Source organism: Ascaphus truei, chromosome 1 (genome assembly GCF_040206685.1).
Source record: "Ascaphus truei isolate aAscTru1 chromosome 1, aAscTru1.hap1, whole genome shotgun sequence".
Taxonomy (NCBI): domain Eukaryota; kingdom Metazoa; phylum Chordata; class Amphibia; order Anura; family Ascaphidae; genus Ascaphus; species Ascaphus truei.
In genome coordinates this window covers 364,504,948-364,522,096 of record NC_134483.1, presented here as the reverse complement: position 1 = coordinate 364,522,096, position 17,149 = coordinate 364,504,948, and the positions used below count along the sequence as shown (strand labels likewise).

The 17,149-nt window shown below is 44.0% G+C and overlaps 1 protein-coding gene across 5 annotated transcripts in view; it reads right to left on the bottom strand.

The window, feature by feature from the left end:
- Positions 1-17,149, bottom strand: part of VPS37A (VPS37A subunit of ESCRT-I) — a 45,467-nt gene that overhangs the window by 2,748 nt on the left and 25,570 nt on the right. For 4 of the 5 annotated variants that reach the window (XM_075610065.1, XM_075610083.1, XM_075610079.1 and 1 more), the window contains 5 exons: positions 10,963-11,090; positions 9,910-9,968; positions 9,762-9,830; positions 5,029-5,172; positions 4,168-4,248 (listed from right to left, as the gene is read on the bottom strand). In XM_075610065.1, the coding sequence (XP_075466180.1) occupies positions 4,168-4,248; positions 5,029-5,172; positions 9,762-9,830; positions 9,910-9,968; positions 10,963-11,090 (481 nt within the window). Of the gene's footprint in view, positions 1-1,391; positions 3,776-4,167; positions 4,249-5,028; positions 5,173-9,761; positions 9,831-9,909; positions 9,969-10,962; positions 11,091-17,149 lie in introns of those variants that run through there. The other variant, XM_075610071.1, reaches the window with a different exon arrangement.

Here is a 17,149-nt window from a genome sequence, read left to right as displayed (position 1 = left end):
GTCTTGGAAGACAGTGACTGGGTGGGTGAGTGACACTTGGGTGGGAGACAGTGACTGGGTGGGAAACGGTGACTGGGTGGGTGACGGTGACTGGGTGGGTGACGGTGACTGGGTGGGAGATGGTGACTGGGTGGGAGACGGTGACTGGGTGGGTGACGGTGACTGGGTGGGTGACGGTGACTGGGTGGCACGGAAGGCAGGCTCGGGGGGGCACGCAGGAAGCTGGCCGCGGGGGGGGGGGGGGGTAAGGCTGGGAGGGAGAAGCAGGCCGCAGGTACTTCCTCCTCCGTCCCACGTTGGGAGCGGGGGGAAGAGGGCAGCAGGTACTTCCCCCTCCGTCCCACGTTGAGAGCAGGCCCAGCGCATGCGGGCCGGGACCGCGGGGAATCGCCGCCACTTTTTTAAAATTTATTTAAATAACTGGTGGCCGGGCCCCCCTGACCCACGGGGCCCGGGATGCCAGTGCCCTTTGCCCCCCCCCCCTGTTGGCGGCCCTGCCTGTAGCAATGGATGTTCAGTGGGTTGGGGGAGGGGAGGGGTGGGAAGAAAACATGTTACCCTGAAATTGAGCGTGCTGCTCCATTTTATTACTGTATATATAGCCACCCTACAAATTCTCCTGCTTAGAGAAAAACATTGTTTATGTAATTACAATACATATGCCCTTCCCATGTCTGCTGTGCTGATACTTTATAGGTCACACAAACCGTTTTTGCCACTGAAGTAGCTTCCATATTGGAGTTTGATGAGGTAAAGAGGATTATATTAGTGGCTGTGGGGGTTCAGAGGCTCAAATTATTGTAAGCCACCCAATACATTTTGGGGGATCTTTGCTCTAGTAGAGGAAACATTAAAGCTGCAGTGCAGACCAATCAATATCCTCCATGTGCATATTTTTTTTTTTAACCACTCAATTAAAGGGAGGTGTGGGTGGGGAGTCGGGTGAAACTGTAGCTTGGACTGCTGCTTTAAATGAACATGATACTGAATATAACTGTTAAAGTGGGGAAATCCCTAGCAAGGTTCTAACCCCTCTTCGGCTTTGGTGTTCTGTGAGCACTCCCTTTTTTTAACCAGTGCACCGTATGTCACCCATGGCACATACAGCACTCCTAACCCCGTTGGTACCACATACATGTCACGCATCCCATGCTGTTGGCTAGATTATTGTTTTGTTTCCTCTTTTCCTTCCAGTGTAAGACATACAAAAGTCAGTATAAAGAGGTAGCACATAGGTACCTGCGGATAGGATCTACCTTGACATGGTTGTGGGCTCGTAATATTTGGGCCAAAGAATTTAACTAAATGACTCAAAGTTAAAAGAAAAAAAAAAATAGAAAAAAGCGTAGTAATGTACTAAATAATTTGTCGTATTGCATGTGCATTGCGGCTTGTTTGTTGTAGTAGGTATATCTTTATTTACATAGCGCTTCACAGAAGTAATACACGTGACATAATAATATAACACATAATGGGAATAAGCGCTTCAGACGTGACTAACAATAGGAAAGGGAGTCCCTGTCCCGAAGAGCTTACAATCTACGTGGTAATTAGGGAGAACGTACAGAGACAGTAGGAGGGTATTATGGTAAGTGCGTCTGCAAGGGGCTAAGGTCAGGGCGTCTGAGATGTATAGTAACAGCTGTTTATCTTTTGCTATTTTTCACTTTATATACTGTAGTTCTCTTTTATCCTTTAAATATTTTTGTTTGTTTACTGTTTCAATAAAGTTTGTTTTGTTTAATTAGCTAGGTCATCTGATTCCCACTGCCTATCAGGGGTGGCGCTTGATTGCGGTCCAGCCCGAGGCAATGTCGCTGGACTGTGACATCACTCTAGGTGCCGGATTAGTCTGGCAGGCTGAGGGAGGTGTCGGGTCGACGCGACGGGCCTCAGACGTGGAACCATGACGCCACGCTGGTAGGTTTTGGCGCGAATTGGCGACGCTCTAAATGTTATTGTACTTGTTGTTTAATCACACCTTGATAAAGTCCCACGGGATGAAACGCGTTGGTGCGTTTGTGCTTTCACTTTCATTGTGAGCTAATGAACCTTCTTATTTTTACGTGGTGTTGCCTTCAACTTATTTTTCCCTGGTGGAAATTATTTTTGCTGTGCTCCTACATCCTACACTGCCTGTTAGCAAACGAGACACTGAAAGTACGATGGGAGAGGTACGAGGAAATCCAGTATAGAGCTCAGTTATGGATACCAAGAGTATGGAGGATGTGAAAGAGAAGTGGGTGGTCCACAGCAGCGGTACGCATAGTGGGGGGCGCTAGATTGTCTGGGGGGCGCGGGTGTTACAGAGGTCCCGCGCTTGAAGGCATTTAAAATAAATACAGGGGATCGCGTTAGGCCCCCGTGACTAGTTTACTAACCTTGGTTCCAACGATGCGTCTCCATGGCAACCGGCGTCAAATGACGCCGCTGGGTCATGTGACGTCACATGACCCTGCAACGTCATTTGACGCCAGGGGTGGGGGCGCGAGCCGGAGGGGAGAGGGGATAGGGGGTGTATGAAGATAAGTTTGCGCACCCCTGGTCCACAGTATCAAAAGCTGCAGAGGTGTTGGGTAATATGAGCAAAGTGTAATAACCATTGTCTCTTGCAGCAAGGAGGTTATTAGTTATTTTGGTGAGGGCTGTTTCAGTGGAGCAAGCAGTGCGGAAGCCAGATTTGTAAGGGGCCTAGGAGAGAGTAGGTGGTGAGAAAATGGAGCAAGCGAGAGAACACAAGGCGTTCAAGGAGTTTAGCGGCAGAAGGGAAACAGGGCAATAATTAGAGACAGGTAGGGTCGAGCTTTTTATTTTTGAGCAAGGGTATAATTGTTGCATGCTTGAAGAAGGTGGGAAAGGTACCAGAGTAGAGGGAGGAGTTGAAAATGTGAAGTGTAGGGATTACAGTACGAGCAAGAGGTTTGAGGAGATGGGAGGAAATGGGGTCAAGAGGGTAGGTGGTAGAGGGAGAATAGGAGATCAGCAGCGACACATCCTCCTCTGTGACAGAGGAAAAGGAGTTGAGGAAGGCAGGAGGAGAGTTAAGAAGAGATGTAGAGTGTGAGGAGGAAACAGAGGGGATGTCTTGCAGAATAGAATCCCCCCTCGTCTTGAAATAATCAGCAAAGTCCTGAAGTGAATTAGAGGAAGAAAGACTGCTAACAGATGGTGGTCTGAGTAGATAGTCAAAGACAGAGAAGAGTCTGTGCGGGTTAGACTTGTGAATGTTGATTAGTGATGAAAGGTTTGTTTAGCCTGGGAGAGAGCAGAATTGAAAAAGGATAGGATACATTTGTAGTGCAGGAAGTCTGCAAGTGTGTGAGATTTCTTCCAGAGGCGTTTAGCCAGGGTTAATTGACACAAATAAATATATAATATTGTGGGTCTGGGTTTTGAGCTTGCTAAGATTGTGTAAACCCAGAGCATAGCAGAGCACAGACTCTACATTTAACAGTAGGCCTTTAGTACCAGCTGTACTATCTAGTCTTTGTCACTGTCCATTGGCTGCTTGAAGCACTGCATGTTACTACAGCAGTGAGGTAGTCATTTTCTCATGGTTGATTTCCCTCCTGCTGTAGAATACCAGAGTGCTCTTATACAACACTGTTCTTATGTTTTGAGTGCTCTCTATATGTATATCAGCTCTCTAACTAAATGTTTAAAGAGATCTGCATTATATTTGCGTCTGATCGTTATATTCAGTGAATAGCATAGACAGAAATGATTGAAGAGTACATACATTTTTCAAACGGGTTCTCCAAGCCTCTTCCAGTCTCTAAACAGCACACAACATTCAAATTGGAGATATTGAGATTATGGGTGTGGGCATGCAAACCATAGCACACAGGGTGTGAATTTCGATCTTACACCATTGCTTTGAATAGTTAATGTTAATCTTTCTAACATGTCAGTCTGCTGACTAGCTGATGCCATCTATCAACATACAAGCACCAGAAGAAAAATAAATCAGGACACATCTAATTGTTGTTAATATGCTTGTAGAGCAAAAGGCACAGGAAATGATGGAATGAAGATATTAGTCAGAGTGATGTTCTACTGCTTTTATCCACCTACGGTATACATACTGTGCAATTTTATCGAAGATGTCCATGTATAAAGAAACTATACACATATCACTTATAACCCGATTGATGCAATGCAGCATACCTATAGCGGTGCATGATATTGGCTGTGCAGTGATATTGCTTGTTGAAGTTTCTCTTCTTTGGCTCTTCTACTGTGGCAAGTCTACAGAAGACAGAAAAAGTATTCTTAAGGCTACGCTTATAGTGCCAGCGACGCGACGGTCGCTGGAAAATCAAATAGAGATGACCTCCAGTGATCATGACCAATCCGTCGCGCCGCACTTACTATAAGCGCACGCGACGGCGGCAATGCATTTGTTTTGCCGCGACGTTGCGTCGCTGTCGCCGGCACTACAAGCGCAACCTAAGCAGGACGGTAGTGCAAATCTTTCAAGGTCAATTGTATACTAATTTAAGAACTAACAACTTGCTATCATCATGATTCAGTTAATGTAAAGATACATAGGAAGCGTTAACATTTTAAAGTAACACCACCTTCAAAAAACATGTACTATTTTTTTTTTATTGATCCATAGAAATCATAAGACTTTATCAGCAAGTAGGACACTCATGAGTTCCTATGATAAAAAAAATGTTAAACTTAAAAAAAAGCTTTCAGCTTAAGTCTGCAGCTGGGAATACAGCAACAGATCTGTTTGTGATACCTTTCTTGCCCTTAAAAAAGAAAAATAATGCTTGTCAGAGCCTGTTTAAAAAGAGGAAGTGGATGTAACTTTCTAAATGGTTGCTAAGCAGCCAAAGGATGTTCAGTACATTATTACAATTAATTAAAAAAGGCATAAGAATTGGAAAAATATATATAAAATATATGTAGTATCTAATACTACACTACTGATTATTTGTTTAAAAAAAAAAACATGTTGGTCTTTTAAATGTCTTATTTGTACCTCTTTACAAGACATTTACAGTAGTTATGACATACCGTTCTCTTTTCCATGAAGATGCTGAGAAAATCGTCTATTTCTGTTTTGCCCTCGAGAAAATCTTCTGCAATACTATCCGATTCCTCTTCCGCCTCATGCGCTGACACTTTTAGTCTGGCCTGCAGAGCGCTCAAACTGCAACTCTACAAACAGAAGGAAACACAAGTCACTGGAACTATTGATTACTTGTTCATTCTGAGCTTTCCCCCCCTTACAGCTGGAAGGTCCACCTTAGGCATTAAAGGAGTGTATGTAAAGGCCTTATTTTTGGGTTTATTTCACTTTCTTTTTTTTGAATAAACGTAATGACAGCCATGCAAGCTTGGGTGTGCATATGCAGAAACAAAGAGAACATCACCAAAGATAGGACTAAGTTAAGATGATAGAAATTAGTATTATAACTCAAGACATTCAGAAAGTGTGGGTGAGAAGAAAAATGAAAAGGAGACATTAAAAAGAAATTGGATAAGCTGCACTACACGCCTAGAAAGTGTTCCATGTTCCATCAAACAGATCAGGGTTTGTTTTTTTAATTATTGCTCCAAGAGCAGTAAAGTTTACCTATTATTTTATCCTGTGTTCGGAGAAAGAACATATTTTTTGCAGGAGTCATTTCTTAGCTACAACTTAATATCATATCATCTAAAGAGGATTTGTTGAAATTTGTTGAAAATTAGTTAAGATCCAAGAATTAATGTCCTGGGTCCGGGTTCTAGATCACGTTGCATTCTTCATTTCACCCGTTGCCAAAACCATATAGTGCCTATATAAGTGCGTGTGTCAGAATTACACAGTCCGGCTTTTTGGGGTCAAACAGAAGTCCAAGAAATCCTGTTTATTATTTTATTCTGAATAACTTCGTGCTGATATCACCCTCATTTTATTAATAATTAACTTCTAATTTATCTTAAGCAGAGGTACGCAACACTGTTTCTAAGAATATAGTTAAAGTTTTTTTTTTTAATGTGTTAGAAAAGGAAGACATGCAGAATACTTTGTGTGACAGACAATAAAACCTTACACTGCAATGCAGCAACATTGGTTGACATTGCTAAGGAGTAATAGCGCTCATCTATGGAATAGCTTTCCTCCAGTTTAATGGCTGGTTCAGTGCTTGCAAAAGCTTCCAAAATGCAGGTTTTAATGTGAACAGCCAGCAACAAATACAAGAGAATACACAGCATATCCGGATCTTACTATGGGCAAGTCAAGATAGGGGCCTTTAAGAATGATGCAGTGTTTGCTGAGAAAATGTGCAATGTTTGCCATATTAAGAGGCACTGTAATATGTATTTTGCAATACTATTTCTATGCATCTGTTGAAGGAATTGAATATTCTGTATGTGAAAATGTTGAAAAACGTAAAACAGAATATATTTTTGAATCATCTAAGTGGCAATGGAGCTTTAACAAACTATTTCTTCTACAGCATGTGCAGGTAAAGAAACACAATCTTACTGTTTGCATTATCTGACACCATACTCACAGATGAGGCGTCCTTATAAAAAAAACAAATAAAAAAAAAACAATTCCACGTGGCCAAGACAGCTAACTGGCAAGATGTGTGTCTGAGAAGCTCCGTCCAAAAATAGGGAAAACGGAGGTAACTTTAGCCCAAAATCCCCTAAAAAATACCATTAAAAGCTGGGGGAAGTCCACTCCTGGCCGTGGCAGAGGAACCCAAAAATAGCCCATAACTAAGCCGGATCAAAGATGGCCGCCGAGCGGTACTGAATCGGCTGGAACCAGCACCAAACTCAACGGCAGACACCAACCTGCGAAGGAGGTGAGGGGCTAGGCAGGGGGCAACCCGACAGGCGTCCCGTTTCGGCGCTGCTTAAAGCTGGTGGATGCGCTGCGAGACGACCGGGAGCAAGGATGGGCACCAATCTGGAGCAGGCACCACAGTGCACCATCGCCGATGAGTGATTAGCTGCTTTCTCCCCCCCTCCACCCCCCGCACACAAAGCCGACAGACCGGAGCCTCCGCCGGGTGGAGGGAACCCTGTGGAGATTTCTCCTGTTGATCGAGTCGGGCACACACAGAAGGCGAGTGCAAGTCCACACAAGAGGATCCCATTCCCCAAGATCGCCGCCGTGTGCCCCATAGCAGGTACAAAATGACACTAAGCTACACCCAGACACTGCAGCATCCTGAACTGACTGTTCCCTCCCCCTAACATCGCCAACCCCACTTATCTCAGTGTAAATTAATTCAACAGAAAATTACAGCCTATTGACAAAGCCCCAAAGGGGAATGTGTCCCCCCGAAAGAGAGTCCTTTATACAGGGACGCATAGACAAGCACATTCTAAGATGGTGGCTTGAATCTCATACTCTGTAGTGCGCCGGGCTTCAATCTAAGCTTGTGACAGCAAGACTGCTCCGACTAACCCTCTAAACAAAAAATATAACACATACAACACCTAGCTACCATGGCTTCAAAAGCTGTTAGAACCATCAAAAAGAAGGACCAGAGTGAGTTGTGAGAATACTTTAAAAAAAATATGGCCAGCTTACCTCGCAACAGGCGGCGGCAGATGTCCCCGCTCAGGAACATTCAGACTCTGAACTGGGTGTGGCGATCGAGTCCACCTCCACGAAAGACGATTTATTTATCTTCGTTAATAAAATAGAAGCCCCGATGCAGACTGTACTGAAGGATCTAAAAGATGATATATCCTCCCTTGGGGAGCGCACCAGCACCCTAGAATCCAATGTGGACGCCACAATAACTCAGCAAACCCACATGGACAAAGAGCTCAAAGAGGTGAAATCCCAACTCCTGGAAATTAAAGATAGACAAGAGGACGCGTAGAATAGTGACCGCCGTAACAATCTCCGGATTCGGGGGATCCCAGAATCCGAAACAGATATTGAGGGGTTCATGGGCAGATGGATAACAGCTCTCCCATATTTTACAGAAGAGTCCCTTGCCCTCGATAGATGTCACAGAGCCCTAAGATCGAGACTCCAGCCAGGAGTTAGACCTAGGTACGTGGTGCTAAGATTCCACTATTTTAAAACAAGAGAGGCCTTCAGCATGGTGACAAGAAGCTCAAGGGACCTCAGATTCCAAAATATACCCGTACAGGTCTATGTGGACCTTGCACTGTCCACCCTTGCTAAAAGAAGAAATCTCCGTGAGGTAACGGCAAAGCTAAGAGATTGCAACATTAAATATAGATGGACATTTCCTTTCGGACTCATGATGGTCAAAAATTGAAAATCCCAGACACTCAGAAACCTGGATGATGGCGAAGCTTTCCTTAGCCACTTAGGCCTGCATCAAGAGGTGGAAGCCCACCAGCGCTGGAGCCTTCTTGGGCTGCGGTTCCTCTGCGGGGACCTCCTCAACCAAACTCCCCAACGAAACAGTCAACCTCCATCATGGCTAAACACCATGCCCAGGTCCGAGAGGGGGTCTTTCCCCCTTACCTGGGAGCACTCCGAGACTTTTTAAAGCGGACCAGCCTAAACAGCCACCCGCTAAGGGAAACAAACCCTGAGCTAAGCGGCAGGTCCGGATACCAGAATGGGGTCCTTTCCCCCCACCAGGCAGCAATCGAGACTTGTGATTTATGACCCCCATTACCTGTGAATCAAGATCTACATGAGGTCTCCTGGACAGATCGGACCTTGTTTAGAGCGGAGTAAGGCTGAGCTCCCAAAACTGTGAGCTGGGGGTTCTCCTGATCTGGAGAGTTATGAAGGTTTAGTATAAAAAGATCATTTGTAAAAGTACTATATGCTGAAATGTCAATGTCAAATGATGTTTTCTGGTTTTAGTTAATTTGAAGTTGTACCCGAAAGTTGGGTTTTGCGAGAGTAAATGTAAAAGTATATGTTGATATATTATCTTAGGTTTTCGGGTTCAAGTTAATATAAGGCTACTAATGGCTTACTAGCGAAGTTAACCTCCACGATATGAATACAGTTTAGCCTCACCGTAACAATAAGCCCAGGGCCCAAAGAAGCTCTGGGGTTGGCGCTTGGGTAAACAGACCATCTGAGTCTTGGTAACTACCCCCAACCATGTCTGTGTTCTTGAAGACACCGTTGCCCTTGTTCTTTTTTTGTTCCCCCTCACCCCACATTTTGTTCCCAAGGGCAGGTGAGCATCAGGACTGTCTCTCTGGAAACGCATCCATGCTCACTCTTTTTCCTTTCCGTTTTTTCCCGCCCCCCCCCCCAACCCTTTTTTGTTCTTTCCTTCCGCCCCACCCCTATCCCCCATCCCAGAACAGCCGCCAGGTGACTAGTACAATAGATGGTCAGCAATACAGTTGAAGGGCTCCCTGAGCCTGTAGCCCTTCGGGACTAATTATATACCTCTGCTAGGGAAGGGCCAGGAATTGCCCTCGCTCTTCCCCGTAATGCCACCTTAAACGATATTTTTTACAATTAGCCAGGTCCTCCAGAGATGGTTCCCACTACAAACTTAGAAGCTGTCCCAAAATGCTCACACATACCAAGTTAAAACTATATAAAGCATTAAGAAATGTCGATTCACCACTGTGCTGTTCCCCACCTCCCCCCACTACCCCCACTACCCCTTTTTCTTTCAAGTATCAAACCCTCCCCCTCTCTAATGTTTTAGTTCTGTATATCTATGTTTGGAAAATCAATAAAAAATTTAAGTTGGGGGGAAGGAAGAGAAAAGATACAATTCAGCAGCTTCAATGTGTATGTTGACCCATTGGTAAATGGGGAAATCAGCAGTGCACTGTACCTCACTCAGTTCATGCTGTCTTTGCAACTTCTTTTCAAATGCCGCTTTCATCTGAGTGAGAAGTTCATACTAAGAAAGAAAAGAAAAAGCACAATAAACTGGAGAGCTAGGAACTCTAACCTTCCACACAACCATTTGATGCACTTACTTTGCCTAACATTGCCTGCCGTTTCCCTTCCAGCACAGGCTCCAGCTGAAGGTTCTTTTCTGTAAGACATAACGCTTCAGTCTTGGAATAATAAGACACACTTATTCTTAAAACTTAGATACATTTAAAGAATTTAAAAAAAAAGTATTTATACTGTGACAGGGCAAGAAATCCTTGCGCAATTAACCAAATTCATATTTTTTTTTTTAAAGAATAATGTATTAGTGCTTGTCGAATACAAGTTATTCTAAAAGCTCCTTTTTCCACTTCTGTCCTTCAAAATCAAAAATGGAAAAAGGCAGGCGAAGGATAAACACAACCAAGGGCCTGGCAAGAACGCTTACTAATACAGCATGGTTCTATAGCATCATTATTTTCCTCTATTCAGAAACTTCACTATACAGTATTAAAAAAAAATGCTTCCTCCTGTCCCACATAAGCATAGTTATTTAACCCTTTGTGCGCCCCAGGACATAGTCTGTACTTTATTGGGACTGGCACTCCAGGGGCCCCGTGACGTAGTGACATCATCCTCAAAGGGTCTGTTTTATTCCAGGTTAGATTGTCCTGTGTTCCCATGGCGGATGCAACCTTACCAGTAAGGAAAATGGAGGCCTCTTTCGTTTCCCAGAAAATGGCCACTGCGGTCACGTGATCGCATTGTGCTGGCACTCAAAGGGTTAATGCACCATGATCTATTTTTTCCCACTTTAAGGGGTCTATGTTTAGATGAACAGTATATATTTAACATCCAGTTCAAAGAAAAATTATCTTTCCTTCAAATTAAAGTAAAATAATGACAAAAGTGGAGTCCGATTACTCTATTAATCTTAATCACATACATGCATCTTTATACAGTCACTTTGCTTTTGTAATCCGTAATCAAAGTAGTAACAGGAATGGAGAACATTAAACCCTTTTAAATCATTTACATGCAGCAAAACAGTTGCAGATGAAATACAACAATAACGTCGTAACAGAAAGCTTGACTTGAGTAAGCAGGAACTCCTTAACAGTACAGACTTCAGTTTACAAATATCTTGAAATCCTTACTTGCGATCTCCTCAATGCTTCTCACCAAATCATCCTTATCAGTGATGACCTGTTTAAACTGGGGAAGATTTACAAACTGCTCCAGGAGAACATCCTCTTCTTGTTCCATCATTGAGAGCTGTGACACACTAAACAAACGATAAAAAAAGGAAATTAAAATAAATTGTCAACCATTAAGTTCTTTGTATTCCACGTACATATATACACATACTGTATATAGTAGCAAGGAAAGATGGCCGCACACACTCGGTAGAGTGCCTGATGCAAGGTAGGGAGGCAGTAACTAAGTCAGTAAGGGTTACGTTATTGATCCAAAATACGAGCACAGCACAGGAGTGGAAAAAATTGAGTATCTATTTAGTCCAACAAGCAAACATTTAGCCCGACGTAGGTCTCCCTCGGAATGTTTGCTTGTTGGACTAAATAAATATTCTAAAATAAATATATATAAAAAAAATACACACACAGACACACAGACACAATGTTGTGTTGTGTCCTCCCCTCTTGCCATCTATCTCATGGTAGTCTGGTCTCACTGTTTGTGATTAACACTGGTTAGTGTCATGTCAGTGCTTAGAAAGGATAAAATTTAAAACAACTTACCGTGATTTTCTTTTCCTGGAACCATGGCAGTGGGCACATAGTTACCCTCCCTATGTATGTCTAATGCCTATGTGCCCACTGCCATGGTTCCAGGAAAAGAAAATTACGGTAAGTTGTTTTAAATTTTCTCCTTTCCTGATCACCCTGGCAGTGGGCACCATTGGGACATACCCAAGCAGTGAATTTTTTTTAGGGAGGGATACATCAGAATAACACCACCAGTTAATGCCTTATCAGTTTGACCTTTATTAATACACCTTATACTTATTTCACTACAGATTCTATCACTCTACGACCAAAGCTTGCGTCAGCTGATGATTGTACGTCTAGTCTGTAGTATTTCAAGAATGTATTGAATGAGGACCAGACTGCCGCTATGCATATCTGTCCTGGTGTATCCTGGGCTTTAAATGCCCATGAAGTAGACATGGCCCTTGTAGAATGAGCTTTAATGTTCAAAGGTTTATCTTGTCCTTTGCTTTCATAAGCCTTTTAATACAAGACACTATCCACTGGGAAATTGTTGTCTTTGATGCTTCTTGACCTTTCTTCGGTCCCTCTGGAATTGATGAATAGTCTGTCTGACTTTCTGATATCTCGCATCCTTTCCAGGTATACTTTTAGACATCTTACCACGTCCAATTTGTGTAGTCTTTCTTCTTTCTTATTCTTTGGTTCTGGACAGAATGTCGGAATCACAATTTCTTGATTCATGTGGAACTGTGATACAACTTTTGGCAGGAATTGATGTACTGGTCTGAGAACTGCCTTGTCTTGATGTATGACTAGGAATGGTTCCTTGGCTGATAGAGCCTGTAGTTCTCCCACTCTCCTTACTGAGGTGATTGCTATCAAAAACGCCATTTTCCATGATAACCATTTCAAGCCTATCTCCTGTATAGGTTCAAACGGAGCTGCTGTTAGTACATCCAATACTAGGGACAAGTCCCATGTAGGTACCCTGTTCTTGATTTGAGGCCTTAACCTTTTAACTGCCTGAAAGAATCTGATGATCAATCTTTCCATTGCCAGATTTCTTTCCAACAAGGCTGATAGTGCAGACACCTGTACTTTCAATGAGCTAAGACTGAGACCTTTCTCAAATCCTTTTTGCAGGAACTCCACAATTGATACAATTCTAGGTGAAAGGACTTCTGTTTTTCCTTTCCACACCAATCGCGAAAGCAAAGCCAGATTCTATGGTATACTTTCGATGTGGAACTTTTCCTTGCTTGTAAAAGGGTTTGGATTGTTTTGTCTGAACAACCTTTCAGTCTCAATGTTTCCTGCTCAATCGCCATGCCGTCAAAGCCCATTGTTTGGCATTCGGATGACATATTGGCCCCTGTCGCATCAACCCTTTGCGATCTGGTATGTGCCATGGTGTATCTACTGCCATATTTACCAAGTGTGTGAACCAAAGCCTTCTTGGCCAGTAGGGTGCTATGAATATCACCTCTGCTTGGTCTTCCCTGATTTTCCTGATTGTTTCCGGAATTAAGGGAATTGGAGGGAACAGGTATACCAACTTGAAGTGCCATTTGAAACTGAGAGCATCTGTACCTTGTGCGCTTGGATGAAACTGTCTGGCACAGTAGTTCCTTACCTTGCGGTTTTGGTGTGTCACCATGAGATCTATGTCTGGCTGACCCCATCGCTCTACCAGTTCTTGAAACACCTGTGGATATAATGCCCATTCTCCTGGGTGTATGATATTCCGACTTAGAAAGTCTGCTGTGACATTTTCTAGTCCTGGGATATGTATGGCTGTAATTTCCGACAAGTGGGTCTCTGCCCAAAAGAGGATTTCTGCTGTGAGGTTCATCAGTTTTCTGCTCCTGGTTCCTCCTTGTTCTGCTATATACTTGACAACTGACCTGTTGTTTGATTCTATTTTTATACAGCCACCTCTTATATGGTTTTGGAAAGCTTCTAAGGCCCTTTGTACTGCTTTTAATTCCAGCAGATTTGATGGAAGATGCTTTTCCTGGTTTGTCCAGGTTCCTTGCACCAATGTTTCTCCCATCTGGGCACCCCGACCTGTGTTGCTCGCATCTGTTGTAATTCTTACCCAGTGCACTGGGTGTAGTGTTTGTCCTTTTTCCAGGTTTCGGGTATCTTCCCACCACTTTAATTCCCGTTTTGTGTGTGGGTGTAACAAGATTCTTGGTCTCATATGTATTGCTGCCCATTTTCTGACGCTTAATGTTGAAGCGAATTTCCCTAGGAGCTTCATGCATTCTTCTGCTGATGTCCTGGTATCTTTCCTGAGCTTCTTTGTTGCATGGCTATGTCTTGCCTCTTTGCGTCTGGTAGTCTCACTTCTCCTTTTGCTGTATCAAATTCTACCCCCAGAAATCTTAACAGCTGAGTGGGCATGAGATGGCTCTTGTTTCTGTTTATTAACCAACCGTGGTGTTCCAGGAAGGTTATTACCATCTTCTGGTCTTGCTGGAGTTTCTCCAGACTCCTTGATTTTACCCGGATGTCGTCCAGGTATGGGTATATTTCTACCCCTCTTTCTCTCATTTCTGCCACGTCCTTGGGGAAGTCGCCAGACCAAATGGCAGTGCTGTGTACTGATAATGATCTTGATTTACTGTAAACCTTAGGCATCTTTGGTGTCCCTTTGCTATGGGCACATGTAGATAAGCATCTTTTAAGTCTATTGCCACCATCCAGTCTCCTGGTTGTACCTCTTGAATAATCAGGTTCAACGACACCATCTTGAATTTTCTTATTTTCAAGAATAAATTCACACTTCTTAGGTCTAGGATTGCTCTGTACTCCCCTGTAGGTTTCTTTACTAGAAAAATTCTGGAATAAATTCCACTTCCTCTTCCTGAGGTACTTTCTTTATTACTTCTGCGTGTAATAATTTCTTTAAAGCCGAATTCATCTGCCTTCTTTTTTCCTTGGACTGTATCCATGTTATTAAGAACATATTTCTTCTTGGCATCTCTCTGAATTCTATACTGTACCCCTGACGAATGGTCTGTAATACCCAATTGTCCTGTATTGTTTGGACCCCTGTTGCAGAAAACTGCTTCAGTTGCCCTCCTACTGGCAACTGTCACGAAAAAGCCGGTCCTGGCCGCCCCTCCATGTTGTTTGTCTTGGAGATGACCTGCCAGGTCTATATGCCTTTGCTTCCTTATATTGGTTTCTATTAGCCTGTTGGAAACCGAATCTTCTGCTTTTCTTGAGGTAAAAGTGCTCTTACCTCCTGATGCTTTTGTTATTATTGCATCCAGTTTGTTACCGAAGAGGAACTCACCTCAATGGTAATCCACACAAGTTGTTCTTTGATGCTGTGTCAGCCATCCACTGTCTGAGCCATGAAGCCCTTCTTGCTGATACCGCCAGCACCATAGATTTTGCTGCTCATTTTACTTCGGACAGTGCTTTAAGAATAGCACTTCTTTCCACACCTTTGTATATTGCTTCTTCAATGTTGGCAATCCACACTCGCATAGCCCTTGCTGCTGACGTAGTTGCTATGGCAGGTTTGAGGATGTTCCTGCGGTAACGTATGCTTTCTTCCATACGTATCCATCTTCCTATCCATAGCGTCCTCCAATGACGCAAGTTCCTCTATTGGAATTGTGGTCTTTTCTACTATTCTGGAAATAGCAGTATCCACCTTTGGGCTGACATCCCAAAATTTTACCTCCTCTTGTGGGAATGGATACATCTTCCCAAACCTTTTAGGCGTAAATACTCTGGCGTCTGGTTGCGCCAACTCCACCTGAATGAGGTCCATAATTACTTGATGGATAGTAAAGACTCTACCTTTTTAAAGCAGCAGCAGCAGCAGCAGCAGCAGCAGCAGCAGCAGCAGCCAGGACACTCTTTGTCTCGCCCCAAAAAGTTTATCTTTTTTTGTGGGTTAACTCCTCAGTGTCTTCCAGTTCCAAAGCCTGTATCATGGCTTTGATGAGTGGATCCACCCTTTCACCATCAAATTCAGATTCCTCTTCCTGAATATCTTGATCTGATGAATCCATTTCACTCTCTGACACATGAAAACAATCAATTTCAGACTCATATGATGAAAAAACCTTTCCCCTTTTCCAGACTGGTCTGGGATCTAGATCTTTCCTGCGCAGGGTTAACAGCTTGCTGTACTGCCGCATCAACACTCTGTTTAACAGCCTCCTTCATCAATAAGGCAAGTGCTCATTTGTTCATTGGTATCACCTGCAGGTGTCTTAAGACAATCTTCACATAATTACTTCCCTATTAGGGTTGGTTTCTCACAAGCAGAACACCATTTAGTTTTCTTAGCAACCTTTCATTTATGTTGCAGGGATTCCCCCGTCCCTTTTGAAGATCCTGCTTCTGGGAGGGTAACCACCGAACTAATTTATAAAAACAAAATAAATGCTAAACATACACCCTAATGTATATATACCATCTCTCTTTCCCATGTAGAACTAAAAACTAAGGACTCACCTAGTCTTGGGAACTGAAGTTTTGGTGTTTCCATTTTTGAATCCATTTCCAGCACCTGGCTTCTCCCTGCTGAGCGTGCCATGCTGCAGCTCTCACACACACATACACACAGTGTGTTCGTCGCTTCTGTGACGTCATCAAGTGCTCGTGCACGGCTCGCGTGTCTGTGCACGCATCTGCCGGCCGGATGTGACGCGCGCGCTCCCGAGCGGCCGCGTGCACTGTACCCTTTACCGCAGTGTTCCAGACACTAACGCGGTCAATATGAACCTTCCTCGTATAGCAGGGTTCCTGGGGTACTTTACCGCCGCGTCCCAGACGCTAGCGTGGTCAAATGAGCCTTTCCTCCGGCTCGCAGCTATGGCTGCTCCCCCCTCCGCGTGTAGCGGGCTCCTGGGTACTTTACCGCAGCGTACCGGACGCTAATGCGGCGAGTCTGGGCCTCCACGGCTCCCAGCTGCAGCTGCTGTGCGCCTTTGTTTGGTCCTGGGGCTTTGCACCTAAGCTTCCCCGCCCGCGGCTGCAGCTGCTCCCCCCCCCCCAATGGGTTCCAGGGGCTCCCCCGACTCTAAGGGGTCTCCGTCTTGCCACCCGTAGGGCGCGTCGATCAGAGCTTCAGGGCAGAGAGGCTGAGACCCTGGATATCTGCACTAGGTGCAGTAGGTGAGTCCTATTAGAAAATAAAAAATCCTACTCCTAGCTGTGAGGACAGGAAAAAGACTAATGTGCAGGTAGAGGGAGGGGCCTTATATGGCCTACCTGCAAAAGTCTACTTCCTGTCCTACCTAGAGTGAGAAGGGATTAACCCAATGGTGCCCACTGCCAGGGTGATCAGGAAATATTAATATTTAACCATACTTGCTTTTTAGAACATGAATCTGGCAGCCAAATAGCCAATAGTATACACACCAGCAGTAAACTCATTGAATCTCTTGTTTTTGTCTATGTAATACGGAAGATGCAATGTGCTAGCTGTGTGCATCGCTTTCAAGCTTTTCATTCACAGCACATTTAGGGCCATATTTACTAAGAAGCGCTACTCCATAAGACTGGCACAGAAGACACCTTATGGCTCATGCAAGTGAATGGGGTGTACGGTGTCCTTCGAGGCCAGGTGTCGTCTTATGGA